The sequence below is a fragment of the Mustela lutreola genome, chromosome 3, assembly GCF_030435805.1.
Source record: "Mustela lutreola isolate mMusLut2 chromosome 3, mMusLut2.pri, whole genome shotgun sequence".
Taxonomy (NCBI): Eukaryota; Metazoa; Chordata; class Mammalia; order Carnivora; family Mustelidae; genus Mustela; species Mustela lutreola.
The window spans coordinates 103,141,873-103,155,922 of NC_081292.1; the positions used below are offsets into that span (position 1 = coordinate 103,141,873).

Consider the following 14,050-nt stretch of genomic DNA (forward strand, 5'->3'; position numbering starts at 1 on the left):
AAGCTAATGATTTTACCCTTGTATGTTACAGACTTCTTTTCCCGGGCTGCTTTCAGGATTTTCTCTTTGTCGCTAAGACTTGTAAATTTTACTATCAGGTGATGAGGTGTGGACCTATTTTTATTGATTTTGAGGGGCGTTCTTAGCATCTCCTGGATTTTGATGTTTGTTCCCTTTGCCATATTAGGGAAATTCCCTACAATAATACTCTCCAATATACCTTCTGCTCCCCTCTCTCTTCTTCTTCTGGAATCCCAATTATTCTAATGTTGTGTCGTCTTATGGTGTCACTTATCTCTCAAATTCTCTTCTCGTGGTCCAGTATTTGTTTGTCTCTCTTTTGCTCAGCTTCTTTATTCTCTGTCATTTGGTTTTCAATGTCACTAATTCTTTCTTCTGCCTCATTTATCCTTGCAGTAAGAGCTTCCATTTTTTACTGCACCTCATTAACAGCTTTTTTTATTTCAACTTGGTTAGATTTTAGTTCTTTTATTTCTCCAGAAAGGGCTTTTAGTTCTCCAGAGAGCCTTTCTCTAATATCTTCTATGCCTTTTTCCAGCCCGGCTAGAAACTTGAAAATCGTCAATCTGAACTCTAGATCTGTCATATTACCAGTGTCTGTATTGATTAGGTCCCCAGTCTTCGGTACTGCCTCTTGCTTTTTTGTGTGTGTGGTGAGTTTTTCTGCCTTGTCATTTTGTTCAGATAAGGTTTGCTTTTCATTCCTCTGGAATTCCTGGAATTCCGCTGGTTTCCTTGGTGAGTGAAGTTGGTCTTGGCTGGGTTTCTTGTTGATCTTCTTGGGGAGGGGCCTTTTGTAATGATTCTCAAGTGTCTTTGCCCCAGGCAGAATTGCACCGCCCTTACCAGGGTCTGCACTAAGTAATCCGCTCCGGTTTGCTTTCAGGAACTTTTCACTGAGCGCTTTCCATAGAGCTCCGGAGGATGGGAATGAAGATGGCAGCCTCCCAGTCTCCGGCCCAGAGGAGCCAAGAGCTCGGGGTCCCACTCTTCAGTGCACCCTCAGAGAAAAGCGCCAACCATCCCGTCTCCCTGGCCTCTGGCTGCGCTTGGGGGAAAGCGCTCAATCGCTCGCACTTGGAGAAAAGCATCTGGTCGCTTCTGTCTCCATGGCCTCCAGCTGCACTCCGAGCTCACCCAGCCTGTGACCAGTTCAAGGTAAGCTTCATTTGAGAGCTCACTCCTCGGCTTTGTCGGCTTCCCCACTCTAATACCTGTGAGCTCTGCAACACTCAGATACCCTCGGACCTTCTGTGACCCTGTGGGACCTGGGGTTATGCTGCCCCTGCATGGGCTTCCCCCCAGTTTAACCTGTGGAGCAATGTACCTCTGTAGAGCAGACTTTTAAAAAAGTCCTGATTTTGTGCTCTGATGCTCCACTGCTTGCCGGGAGCTGGCCCCTCCCCCACGCAGTCTATCTTCCCATCACTTTGGATTCACTTCTTCGCAGGTCCTACCTTTCAGAAAGGGATCAATTTTCTGTTTCTAGAATTGTTGCTCTTCTTCTCTTCAATTTCCCATTGGATTTGTAGGTGTTCGCAATGGTTACGTAAGCTATCTAGCTGATCCCCTGCTACCTGATGTCATCTCAGCCTGCTACTTCTCTGCCATCTTGACTCACACCCCCACCCCCATATTCTACATGCATCCACTGCCACCATCATTACCACACTCTTCATGCCTCAGGACATCTGGGCAAGAGGAAGCAGAATCAGCATTCATAGCCCCATACACATCCTCACCAAGGTTAGAGTTGGCCTTCCTCTCCCCTACCCTAACTTTGCCTCAGCAAGTTTGCTATTTCATCCAATAATCCCACTCATAATTCTAAGACTCGAGGAATAACAGGACATATCTTCTTAAATAAAATGGAGCTACTTCCCCCTTACTGCATCAAATGAAAACATGAGCCTTAATTAACACACTTATCTTCTCATGCAAAACAGGTTATGAAATTTTCATGAATATTTATAACAATTTGTTGACCTTCCCTCAAAAGCAAATTAATATCATTCCTTCTTTACATTGTTAACTTAGTTAGCCAAATCTTTTTTATTGCCCCAAAATAATGCAAAATAAAACCCCATCTTTTTTTTTAATAAAACATAAATCAGTAAATATTGAGGGACTAAAAAATGTTCATAACTTTTTATCTAGTAACCAACATTCTGGATGTCTCTTCTAAGAAAACAAACTGAAATATGCTGAACTAACATCTTCATGTCCAAGGGCATACATATGACAGTGTTTTCACTGAAAACTCTTCTTTGATTAGATTTTCTTGTTTGGTCTTAACAGTTCAAACATGGATGTCACCTTAACTTTCACAATCTTTGAACTTTAGATAGCCTGAATGGGGAACTCTTCAGGGGAATGGGGACTCTTGTTTAACATTGTATTTCAGCAAAAAGTCACTTGTGGAAAGGGCTTCATTTTCTGTTAATGAAATAGGTGAAGTCCCTAGTGCCTGCCTTCACCTGACCTTCAGAACTGACCTTTCCACTCTAATTGAGATTATCAATATTGGTATTCACTTATATTATTAAGCTTTTTCACATATGAGACCTTAATATATGTTGTTTCAATTCTTCCTGAACAAAACCCTGAAAAAAATTGCTGTGTCAAAGAAGCCACGTGACTTACTCTAGAACACAAAGAATTAGGATGGCAACCAAGCTCTGTCTGACTCTAACACTAATATTACCAACACAATCTTATTGAGAAAAAATGATATTCCTGATTCATCCTCTGCACATCTGCATCCCATCATACACACGTAAGCTATGTTGCTTAGCTTAGCAGGAATGAAGAGTCTCAGAAAAGAATTTGTTGGATGAAAACCAACAAGTTGTGCAAAAGAAAAATGGGGCAATGCTAAGGGGTAAGCATAGACTTTAGAATGAGAAGGCAAATTTCAATGCCATAGGTTATCCAGTATTGTAAAGACACTTGCTTGGAAAGATGCAGGGCTAATAAATATTCTCCTGTGTGCCCAAGTGAGACTTCCTGGAAAAAGAAGAAGAAGAAGAAGAAGAAGAAGAAGAAGAAGAAGAAGAAGAAGAAGAAGAAGGAGGAGGAGGAGGAGGAGGAGGAGGAGGAGGAGGAGGAGGAGGAGGAGGAAAAGAAGAAGAAACTAATTGTAAGCAACACGATTCCAGTGGGCTTGACACTCAAACTGGAGTAAATCTTGGGGCGCCTGGGTGGCTCAGTGGGTTAAAGCCTCTGCCTTTGGCCCAGGGTCCTGGGATCAAGCCCCACATCGGGCTCTCTGCTCAGCAGCAAGCCTGCTTTTCCCTCTTTCTCTGCCTGTTTCTCTGCCTGCCTCTCTGCCTACTTGTGATTTCTCTTTGTCAAATAAATAAATAAAATCTTAAAAAAAAAACTGGTGTAAATCTTTAACACTAAAGCAAAGAAACATAGGTCTTTATTTAGAATGTTTCTAACTATCATTATATTTACTTAGAGGTATAGATATAGATATTTAGAAACTAAATATTTCTAAATATCATTCAATAAAATACTCTCCAGGTTTAGGGGTGTTTGCTCAAGTCCAGCCTCTAATTTTTATCCATCATCCATGACTTCACTACCTTAAGAAAATGGTTTCTCAATACAGTTATGGCATATGGTTTTGATAATATATAATCATATACTTTAAATTAATATTAAAAAGTTAAAATGTAAATAAATAAAGAAGTGGTCAATGTATACAGTGGAATATTACTCAGCCACTGGAAAGGATGAATACCCAACTTTTGCAACACCTTGGATGGAACTGGAGGGGATTATGCTGAGTGAAAAAAGTCAAGCAGAGAAAGACAATTATCATATGGTTTTATATGTACATGGAACATAAGGAATAGCATGGAGGACATTAGGAGAAGGAAGGGAAAGATGAAGGGAGGAAATCAAAGAGGGAGATGAACCATGAGAGACTAAGGACTCCAGAAAACAGGGCTCTGAGGGTTTCAGAGGGTTGGGAGGGGCGGGGAGGACATGGGTTAGCCCGATGATGGGTATTAAGGAGGACATGTATTTCATGGAGTACTGGGTGATATACACAAACAATGAATCATGGAACATTACATCAAAAACTAATGATGTACTATTTGGTGTCTAACATAATAAATAAAATAATAAAATAAAATCGATTTTACATTAAAAAAAGAGAATGAAATAATTATTTTACCAGGTTGAGAACTCCATGAAATTAGGGACTGCTAAGTACAACTTTCAATCCCCCATGGCTAGCTCAGCTCCTAATTTAATGTATTAGTTCAACAAATTGCTATTACATTAATGAAAATTTTATGAAAAATGGGGTGCACTTTGACCCCCTGACACTTTGAAATTCCTGTATTCCTTTACTTTTTATGATAAAATGTCCAGATTAGTCAGAGCTATCCATAAAGCCTTTCTGGGCTCCTCTCCCCTACCCTGATCACTCCATTGTTACAGTTTAACCAAGAACATGGACTTCATGATACTTTTATAAAGGTTTAGAACATTTTAATTATTAATGTCAGGATATTAGGGTAGAACTGGAGGGGGTTCCAACCCCAAGTCTACAATAATGGGACTATGTGATCTTGGGCAACAGACCGCACATCACAGACCATCAGTTCTTTCATCTGTAAAATGGGTTTGGATACAGTTTCTAGGTCTGTCATGTTATTTTGAATAGAATACATATTTAACTTATCTAGTATAATGCTCAAGTGCAGGCTCTCAAAAACAGCAACACTTAAAATATCTTCCATAGTATTCAGTATAAATTCAGAAACATGTTGAACATTTTACAAATATGTGTGGGTTGACTTATTCAATTGTGTAGATTTAAAAGAGCTAATACAAATGTCCATTTTACTTTATGGAGAATGTGCAGATCTTTCACCAATATCTCAAGATATCACCACGAGTTGATTATTCATTCAACTGCTTTGGTCTCTGCACCCTACGCTTGCCTCCTCAAGGGCATTGCTGTGTATGCATTTATATGCTATTCTTGGATTCTCACTTTACTACAGCTGCACTCATTGCAACTGCACATTCTGCCTTAGTTCAAAGGCACTGAACTCTTGTAAGGATGAATGACCTACATGTACTATTGATGTCTTGCTTAGTTCTTACAACAGTTTCCCAGTCATTAATACCTGCTCTTTGATTCTCCCACCGGCATGTATGGGTTAGTGCCACTAGAATTCTGCAGAGGGCAGACTGCCACAGGTGGTGTGAATGAGATATGTTCAATGTGAGAAGAGGAACTGACTGAAAGAAGAAATCTCTTTCCCATTAGTACTTCTAGGAAAGAAAAAAAAAAAAAGAATCATTGCTCTTCCCTAAGAAATTAAGTCAATGGGAATGACCTAGGTCAATTTTACCATAGTACTGACCTGCCCAAGTAAGCCCCGGTAGGGATAATTGGCAATGAATCAGTCACCAAAGAGCATCACTTAAAAAGAAACACAACCAATGGGGATCCAAAGGCCAGCCTCAACAACTGGCCATGGTGCTGAACCCCTCTATTCCTATCTTGAATTATTGAACTGTAAAGTCCGATTACATAAGGGACACACATTGGAGAATCATCACTAAAAGTTGTACCACTGGAGCCTCCATGGAATCTGGGAAGGAAAACTACCTCTTCATTGGCCTAGGGCCATCCTTTAGACCACTAATTTGGATTTTCAGATTCTTCCTCCTTCCTTCTTTCTCTTTCCCTCCTCCTCCCCTTCCTCCCTCCCTCTCTTCCTCCCTGCCTCCTTCTTTCTCTGTCTCCCTCCCTTTTTCTCTCTCTGCCTCTCTCTCTCTCTCCCTCTTTCCCTCCTCCTTCCCTCCCTCCCTCTCTGCCTCTCTTTCTCTCCTCCCTACCCTCCTTTTCACATCCTTTCTTTCCTTCTATTATTCATTCATTTCTTTAAAAAATGAAATATTAAAAGATAAACATAAGCTAATCACAGAAAGACAATTACCATATGATTTCACTCATATGTGGAATTTAAGAGACAAAACAGGTGAAACATAGGGAAGGGTAGGAAAAAAATAAATAAGACAAAATCAAAGAGGGAGACAAACCGCAAGACTCTTAACTCTAGGAAACAAACAGAGGCTTTCTGGGGGATGGGGTAACTGGGTGAGGGGCATTAAGGAGGGCACTTGATGTAATGAGCACTGGGTGTTATACACAACTGATGAAACACTAAACTCTACCTCTGAAACTAATAATACACTATATGTTAATTAATTGATTTTAAAAGAAAATTTTAAGAAAGATTATCATGATCATGAATAATATGAAATCTTTCCATCTTGGAAGTTGCGTGACAACATGGAAAGAACATGAATTTTGTATAATATATAAAATTTCATATAAATAACTAAGAAAAACATTTAAAAAATATACCAAAATGTCAATAGGAGAGATGACTGTAGGATTTCAGGTGACATATTTTGTTTTCCTTAAATATAATTATTTTTGTTTAATTCTTCAGGTTTTCTAAAACTGATATATAGTTTATAATCTGAAGAAAATAGTAAAAAATGATTATATATAACTACATTTTAATAGTGGTCATGCCTAATAACTAGCTGTGTAACTTGAAGAAATGATTTATCCTTTTTGAGTCCAATATTCTTTATAGGTAATTTGGGGCTAATATTCATTTACCTAGTTGAGCTGCTTTAAGGATTGGATAGGATACTAACACACCATGGGGATTCTGTAAATATCAGGGCGACATCATAGAGAGAAAGACTCATGGGGAGACCAGGAGCACAATCTTGGGGTGAGCATGCCCAGCAGTAATAATGTGTCTTGTGTCAAGCCCTAGTATTTGAGATGGAACCCCCTTTTTCCATTGTACTAATTGTACCTTGAGTACCTACATTAGGAAGGTGCTTTCCTAACTTCTGGAGCTACAGCAGTGAACAAACCTTGTCTTTGTGCAACCTACATTACAGATTTTATATTATGAGAAAAAGCAATTATCATCTTCCTTTCCCCTTTAACTTAGTGCTTTCAGAGATCTGGTGGTTCTTTCTGAGGTATGAAGGGTTAAGGAACTGATATATGCCAGTGTCTCTCTGGAGAAGAAGATTAATATGAATTTATAAGAAACCTAGGTGGCTGCTTCAAACAGGTAAGTCCAGGGAACACTCAAACTCACAACATTTCACTTTCCAAACAGATAAAAGAGATGAAGAAATTCTCAAACTATGAATAATAGTGAGAGAACAAATTCTTACTACTGAATCATTCACTAAATGAGGTTTTACTTTATCACCACATGATTAGAAATACACGGAATATGGAATCTGGAGGGAATAAAAGACTTATTTTCCATATATCACAGCAAGGAGCAGGTCCTATTCATTTTAAATACAATTTCCCTTCAGGAATACTGAAATAGCACAGAATACAGGACATTCAGATATTGTATTTCTTTTTAAAAAATGAAGAATATTAAGAGCTTCTCTTTTTGATACTTCACTATGTTTACTTATTGATAGAGAATATTCATTTATATTATTTTTGGTTTTCATGCCCAAGCTCCACAAGATAGTTATTCCTTAGCCCCAGATTATACATAAGTAAATGGAGTCTTCTGAGTTATGCAACTTTCCCCATAACAAATAGTTAGCACATGTCTACAATTAAAATAGGTGTTGCATGACCACACCTCCTCCTTTCCATCATGCAATACTGTGAATGCAACTAGTTTAAAACATCAGATGATGCATGTTGGGGCAGACCTTTGGAGGGGGAATGGCATATCTAATCAGGAATATAAATCACAGTAACTGGAAGATTCAGTGTTACTAGCAGAAGACACCTGCTCTGCCATTGACAAGTAACCATAACTTCACTCTCAGTGCACAATGCTCTCTGAGCCATATGCAGTTACAGGACTGCACTCCATTCATCCATATCCCCTTTCTGAAAACTGAAGGTCAGGTAATGAACTGGCGCATTTTTACTGAATATGTGTATGCTTACCCTTCAGATAACTCATTGATAAGTTGTTTCTTTAGGTATGTTAATGCAATTAATCATGGTATTAGTAAATCCCCTTACTGCTCTCTTCTGGGTAAAATTCTGCTTCTAAAGATGCCTTTGGTTTACATTTAATGTAATGCATTAGATGTCAATTTTATAAATTAAAGGATTCCATATGTTCTCCCTGACAATATTCACCATGGTGGCTTAAAAGGTACTCAGAAATGCCTCAAAATAAAGACTTTGTTTTGGTTTTTGAGGTGAGTCAACACTAACTTTCATTCTTCTGTCTCTCCTTCTAATTATAAAAATACACTTATCTGATATTTTCCCCAGCTCTCCATGCAACCTAAAGTTACAAACTCAATTCTGCTATAACTGTCCTTCTTTACTTTGATACCAAATAGTTAGTGGCAATTCTCTTCCACAAGTATAATATTCCCCCCTAATATACTAACAAAATCAGTGAGAGGCAGGGAATCATTCTCATAAAGAATGACACTTCCATTTTCTTCACCTTGGGTGATCTCTCTATTTTGTTTGTTTCTTTTTCTATGGAAGAGCTTTTTGGTTTGCCTTTGCACCTTTGGGAATTTTCACCCCTGCCCTCAGCACTTGGTTCACTCTACCTTCAAAAGTACCTTTGAGCATATAAAGGAGGCTGAGCCCTTCTTTCTTTTTCCCTGGAATAAGAAGCTGATTACAATGAAATTATAATGATAGACTACCTGTGGTGAGGCAGGTCATGCTGGGTGCCAACCCATAGGGGGAGGATGGAGTCCTAAATACACAGGAGGCAGGTCATTTTGCTAACTTAACTGGCATTTGGCAAGTCTAGGGCTCACCCTAGCACAAGAGATGTAAAAGAGAGTGTTTCCCTTAACAAGACATGGGAATGAGCAAAAACATAGACTTTCCCACTATACATATGACCCTCTCTCTTCTTAACCAAAATATAAATAATAATGATAATAAACTAAATAAGTTAAAATATGTCTTCTCCACTTTTCCCTGGGGACTCAATTTTCATAAATATACTAATCAGAATAGAATGTGAGCAAGCTTCATTAAAATATGTGTGCATGTGTATTAAACTTGCTCAAGTTAAATTGTATTTAAAAAGATAAACAGATAAATATGTAGGTAGATAAATAAATACATATATATAGCAATGAGCTTGTAGTGATTCCTACCCACCAATATTATCTTGTTTCAAAGAATGCTATCCATGGCTTAACTATTTCACAAAATATTTATTTTTTCTTCTCCAATAAAATGTCACTTAGATTATATTTCAGCAACTCCCACCTAACATACAAGGGCAATAAGAAATTGTAACCCACCACAAAATAGAGTTCCTGATAGTTCAACATGGAAAGCAACAAAGCCTGACCCTACCCAAGTTGAGATGCAAGGCAAGCCTCCCCTTCTGGAGCTCCAGGGTGATATGGTCTCCACGTTGACCTTCTCCATGGAAAAGAACCCCATCTTCTTGCATGCTCTTGAACTTCAGAGAGATCACATCTTTGAGAGTGCTCATCAACTTCTGATTGAACCTATATAGAAGGGAGCTTCGGCCATCAAAGTCAGCAACATCTGATTCTGGGAACAGGGAGAAAGGAGAGGGAGAGAGAGATCAGTGAACATCCTCATAATTGCTCTTCGTGCTTCTCATTCAATTTATAGGAATGTTCTTGACATTTTGAGGGTTCCATCTCAACAGAAAGCATATGGACTAGACCCAACCTAATTAGACTCAAGGGGATTATTCATTTACAAGCAGGCATCACACATTGAGTCAAGGTGAACTGATCATTAGCCTGGAAGTATAACCCTGCTTTAGTGATATATCATATTTTGCTTGATGGTACAGCACAAGAATACCACAAATACCTATGTCAGGCTCTATGGTGTCAGATGCCTGGTAGTAATAATATATCATGACTTATCTTCATTATTAATTTGCTTCTGATAGTTGGAGCCATTTGATTCCGTCACCTCAGGTTCAAGGTTAGAGATGAAAAATATAGTCTATTATTTACCACATCTAACTGAATAGTACTGTCTTCACAGAACCTGTGTTGAGAGAGATACTGAGGTCTCCTTTGAGTTTAGTGGAAAAGAATGTGCAGTAAAGGAAGACTTGGTGTTTGTACAGGGAGGGCAAGTATATTTTAACCTTACCATCCCTACCTATCCTGTGTTAGTGATATATATCATTTTATTTTTTATATGTAAACATATTTAATTATTATTGTTAATCAAAAATATATATAAATAAAGGAAAGTCAAGTAATCATGACCTAAATCAACTTATTTAGTGGATATGTATAAACATACTTGAAAATCGTATGCCAGAATATTAACAGAGGTTCTCACCTCACTGGAGAATATATTGAGATGGCAAATAAGTATATGAAAAGATGCTCCACATCATGATATTAAAAAAATACAAATTAAAACAGTAAGAAGATGCTACTGTATACCTATAAAAATGGCCTAAATTTGGAACACTGAGAACAAAAAATGCTGGCGAGGTGTAGTAACAAGAACTCTCATTCATTCATGGTAGAGATGCAAAATGGAGCAGCCGCTTTGGAAGACAATTTGGTGGTATCTTACAAAATGAAACATACTCTTAAACTATCCAGCAACCTCACTGCTTGGTATTTACACAAAGGAGTTGAAAACTTATGTTCACACAAAAATCTGTACATGGATGTTTATAACAGCTTTATCCATAATTGTCAAATCTTAGAAGCAACCAAGATGTTCTTTAGTAGGTGGATGTATAAATAAATTGGTACATCAAGACAGTGGAATATTACTCAGCACTAAAAAGAAATGGGCTAGCAAGCCATGAAAATACATGAACAAAACTTCAATGTATATTACCAAGCGAAAGAAACCCATCTGGAAAAGCTACTGTTTGATTCCAATGACACAATGTTCTAAAAAAGGTAAAATGATGGGGATGGTAAAAAGATCAGTGGTTGGCTGAGTTGGGGAAGGGAATGATGAACTGATGGAGCCCAGAGGATTTCTAGGGCATTGAAAAGACTCTGTACGATAGTATCATGATGGAAATACCATATCATTATACATTTGTCCAATCGCATAGAACATACAACACCAACAGTGAACCATTATGCAAATTATGAGCTTTAGGTGATTATGATATATCAGTGTAGGTTAACCAATTGTAGTAAATTTTCCACTCTGCTGGGGGATGCTGATAATAAGGGAGGTTCTACATATAGAATCAGTGGGTATGCAGGAAATCTGCATACCTAATTTTTTTTAAAAAAGATTTTATTTATTTATTTGACAGACAGAGATCACAAGTAGGCAGAGAGGCGGGGGGGGGGGGGCGGCGCGGAGAAGCAGTCTCCCTGCTGAGCAGAGAGCCTGAGGTGGGACTCGATCCCAGGACCCTGAGATCATGACCTGAGTGGAAGGCAGCAGCTTAACCCACTGAGCCACCCAGGCACCCTGCATAGCTAATTTTTCTGTGATTCTAAAATTGCTCTGAAAAATTAATCATTTAACAATCAATTAATAGGCACTCTATTTGGGAGGTGTTCTATGTTATTTTCACATTATTTCTCCTATTTTTTTTTAATTATAAAAACTTTTGCAAAGAACTCTTATTACTTTTACAATAGAAAAAAATGTAAGGCTATTTAATATAACTTGAAACAAATTCATTATATACCATCTTATGTGGGTGGGGTAGTGGTGAATGGGTGTATGGAGAGGGTGGAATTAGTCTTATTTGAAATCGAGTGCTCTGAAAAACTCATTTTTTTAGTATTCACCAAGCAATTAAAATACTCAGCTTGAACATACACAATGATAAATTAAGTATATTATTTTGGCCAAGTTCAAGCTGCCCAAATTGAAACATTCTTTGTAAAGCCAAAATTCTGAAATGAAAGTAAAAATGAAATTATACTTTTACCGTAATTAGTTTTAAAATGCAACTTCACAATGTATTCCTATGGAACAAAGCGATTCTAACCAAGGGTTGCTGATGATTCTCTAGACCCTAAAAGGAAATAGGCCAGATACAGAGAGAAGCTTCTCTTAGCTCCATTGCACAGATAGGAAGACTGAAGTCCAAAGAAGTCGAGAAAGTTGCTGCAAGTCCTCCAGCTAGTAAATAGCAAGACCATAATGGAAATCCAGGGCTGTTAGTCTTCAACAATATCTTTTTGTTGTTGTTTCTCTTTGTCGATTGCTTCTGTTAGCTTTAGATTTCATGGCAATACAAAGATGTGCTTTCTTCTGTTACTGCACTAGACTCTGGGATAGGAACTGGGTCCTTAAGAGCTTTGGTGTTGAGTGAGTGGACATGACATATACTCTGTGGACAGCCAAGATAATATGACTTATGAGCTAAAAATAAAGGGCACATCCAGTGCTATGGAAACAGAAGGCTGAAACACTATATTGTTTTTGAGTGTGGGACAAATGCTTTCATGAATAAACACAGAATGTGTTATTGCTTTGAAGACACACCTCATGCCTTATGTCTCAGCCTACAGTGCCCAGGCTCTTCCTCTCTCCAATCTAGGTCCCTACACCCCTCTCTCCTAATTCATCATGGCACTAATGACCTATATTTCATTTCCTCAAATGCCTAGCTAATTTAGTGACTTACCTAGTCAAGTGCTGATGACATAGGTTACCTCCAATAAAGTACATCTTGCCATGAAAGTACATATTGCCATGAAATCTAAAGCTAATAGAAGCAATTGACAAAGAGAAACAAACAAGCAAACAAAAATATTGTTGAAGCCTAACAGACCTGGGTTTCCATTATGGCCTTGCTATTTACTAGCTGGAGGACTTGCAGCAACTTTCTTGACAGCTCAGGGGTTAATTCTTCATATCTGTGCAATGGAGCTATGAGACGCTCACCCTACAAAGTCATGGTGAAAATTACATAAAGTATACCTGGAAATGTAGAATCACTCAGCAATCCACCCCCCTCCATCCATTATTAATCCAAAAGCATTACTACAGTGGTAAAGATTTGTGCATTACAGTATAAAGATGATACGAAGAACATGGTTTGATTTGGTATCTGTCATATTACACCGAGCAGGTATGCATTCAAGCCTATATCATCACTTGCCACATTCTTAAAATAGCACCTCATAACTGTCCTGTGTGATTCAACGTTTGCTACTTCCCTCTGACCCATTCTTTCATCCTCATAAAACACAAGTAACATCACAGATCACCTTCACTAAAGCCCTTTAGTGAACTCCCTTTACACTAAGAATTAAAATCTCTCTCTGAGACCTCTCAAGATCTGCCTTTCCTGCTTTCCCACCTCATCTTTTCTTCAATCCCCAACCATCACTCCCCTTTATGTACTATGTACTTTCAACGTGTGTGTATGTGCAATGTGGGGGTTAGTTTGGGTAACATACGCAGAGCACATGTCAGGAGCCCTATAATGGTGTAAACTTTTTTTTTCCCCCACATGCGAACTTCCTTAATTTCAATCAACCTATAAAGAACGTACTATTATTATTCCAGTTTTGCAAATGAGGAGTCTATGGTTGAAAGTGGTGAAGAGTAGCATGAAGTTAGCAAGTGGCAGAGCCCAGATTCCAACCTGTCCCATCCCACTAAACCTGTTCTGCTTGGGCTGAGCCCTTTCAACAGGCCTGCCCCTCTCTCGCTTCAGGCTCTGATATTCAGTTGTCAGGCAGGTGGTTGGTCTTCCTTAACAGGTTCCTCGTTTAGCTAGTCTCCCCTGAACACCCTGCTACTTCCTTCGTAATTCACTTCCCAACTGCAATTTGATTCTTGGTTGTTTCCCAATGTGTTTCTAGTCCAGCTCTCCAGCATGACAGGGCATCCCATGAGGGCCGGGGCCAGGTGTATATTTGCCACCTCATTAATTCAGAGCCTAGCACTGGGCCCAGAACACTATGCTGTCCAGAAACACCTGTGAAATGACTTAGTGACCCCGTAAGGAACTTGTGCCCAAAGGTAATATTGCTGATTGTTCCCTGA

The 14,050-nt window shown here is 38.6% G+C and overlaps 1 protein-coding gene across 2 annotated transcripts in view; it reads right to left on the reverse strand.

Moving 5' to 3' along the window:
- Positions 1-14,050, reverse strand: part of CNTNAP5 (contactin associated protein family member 5) — an 842,021-nt gene that overhangs the window by 470,045 nt on the left and 357,926 nt on the right. For both annotated transcript variants that reach the window (XM_059166599.1, XM_059166598.1), the window contains exon 5: positions 9,416-9,619. In XM_059166599.1, the coding sequence (XP_059022582.1) occupies positions 9,416-9,619 (204 nt within the window). The remainder of the gene's footprint in view (positions 1-9,415; positions 9,620-14,050) is intronic.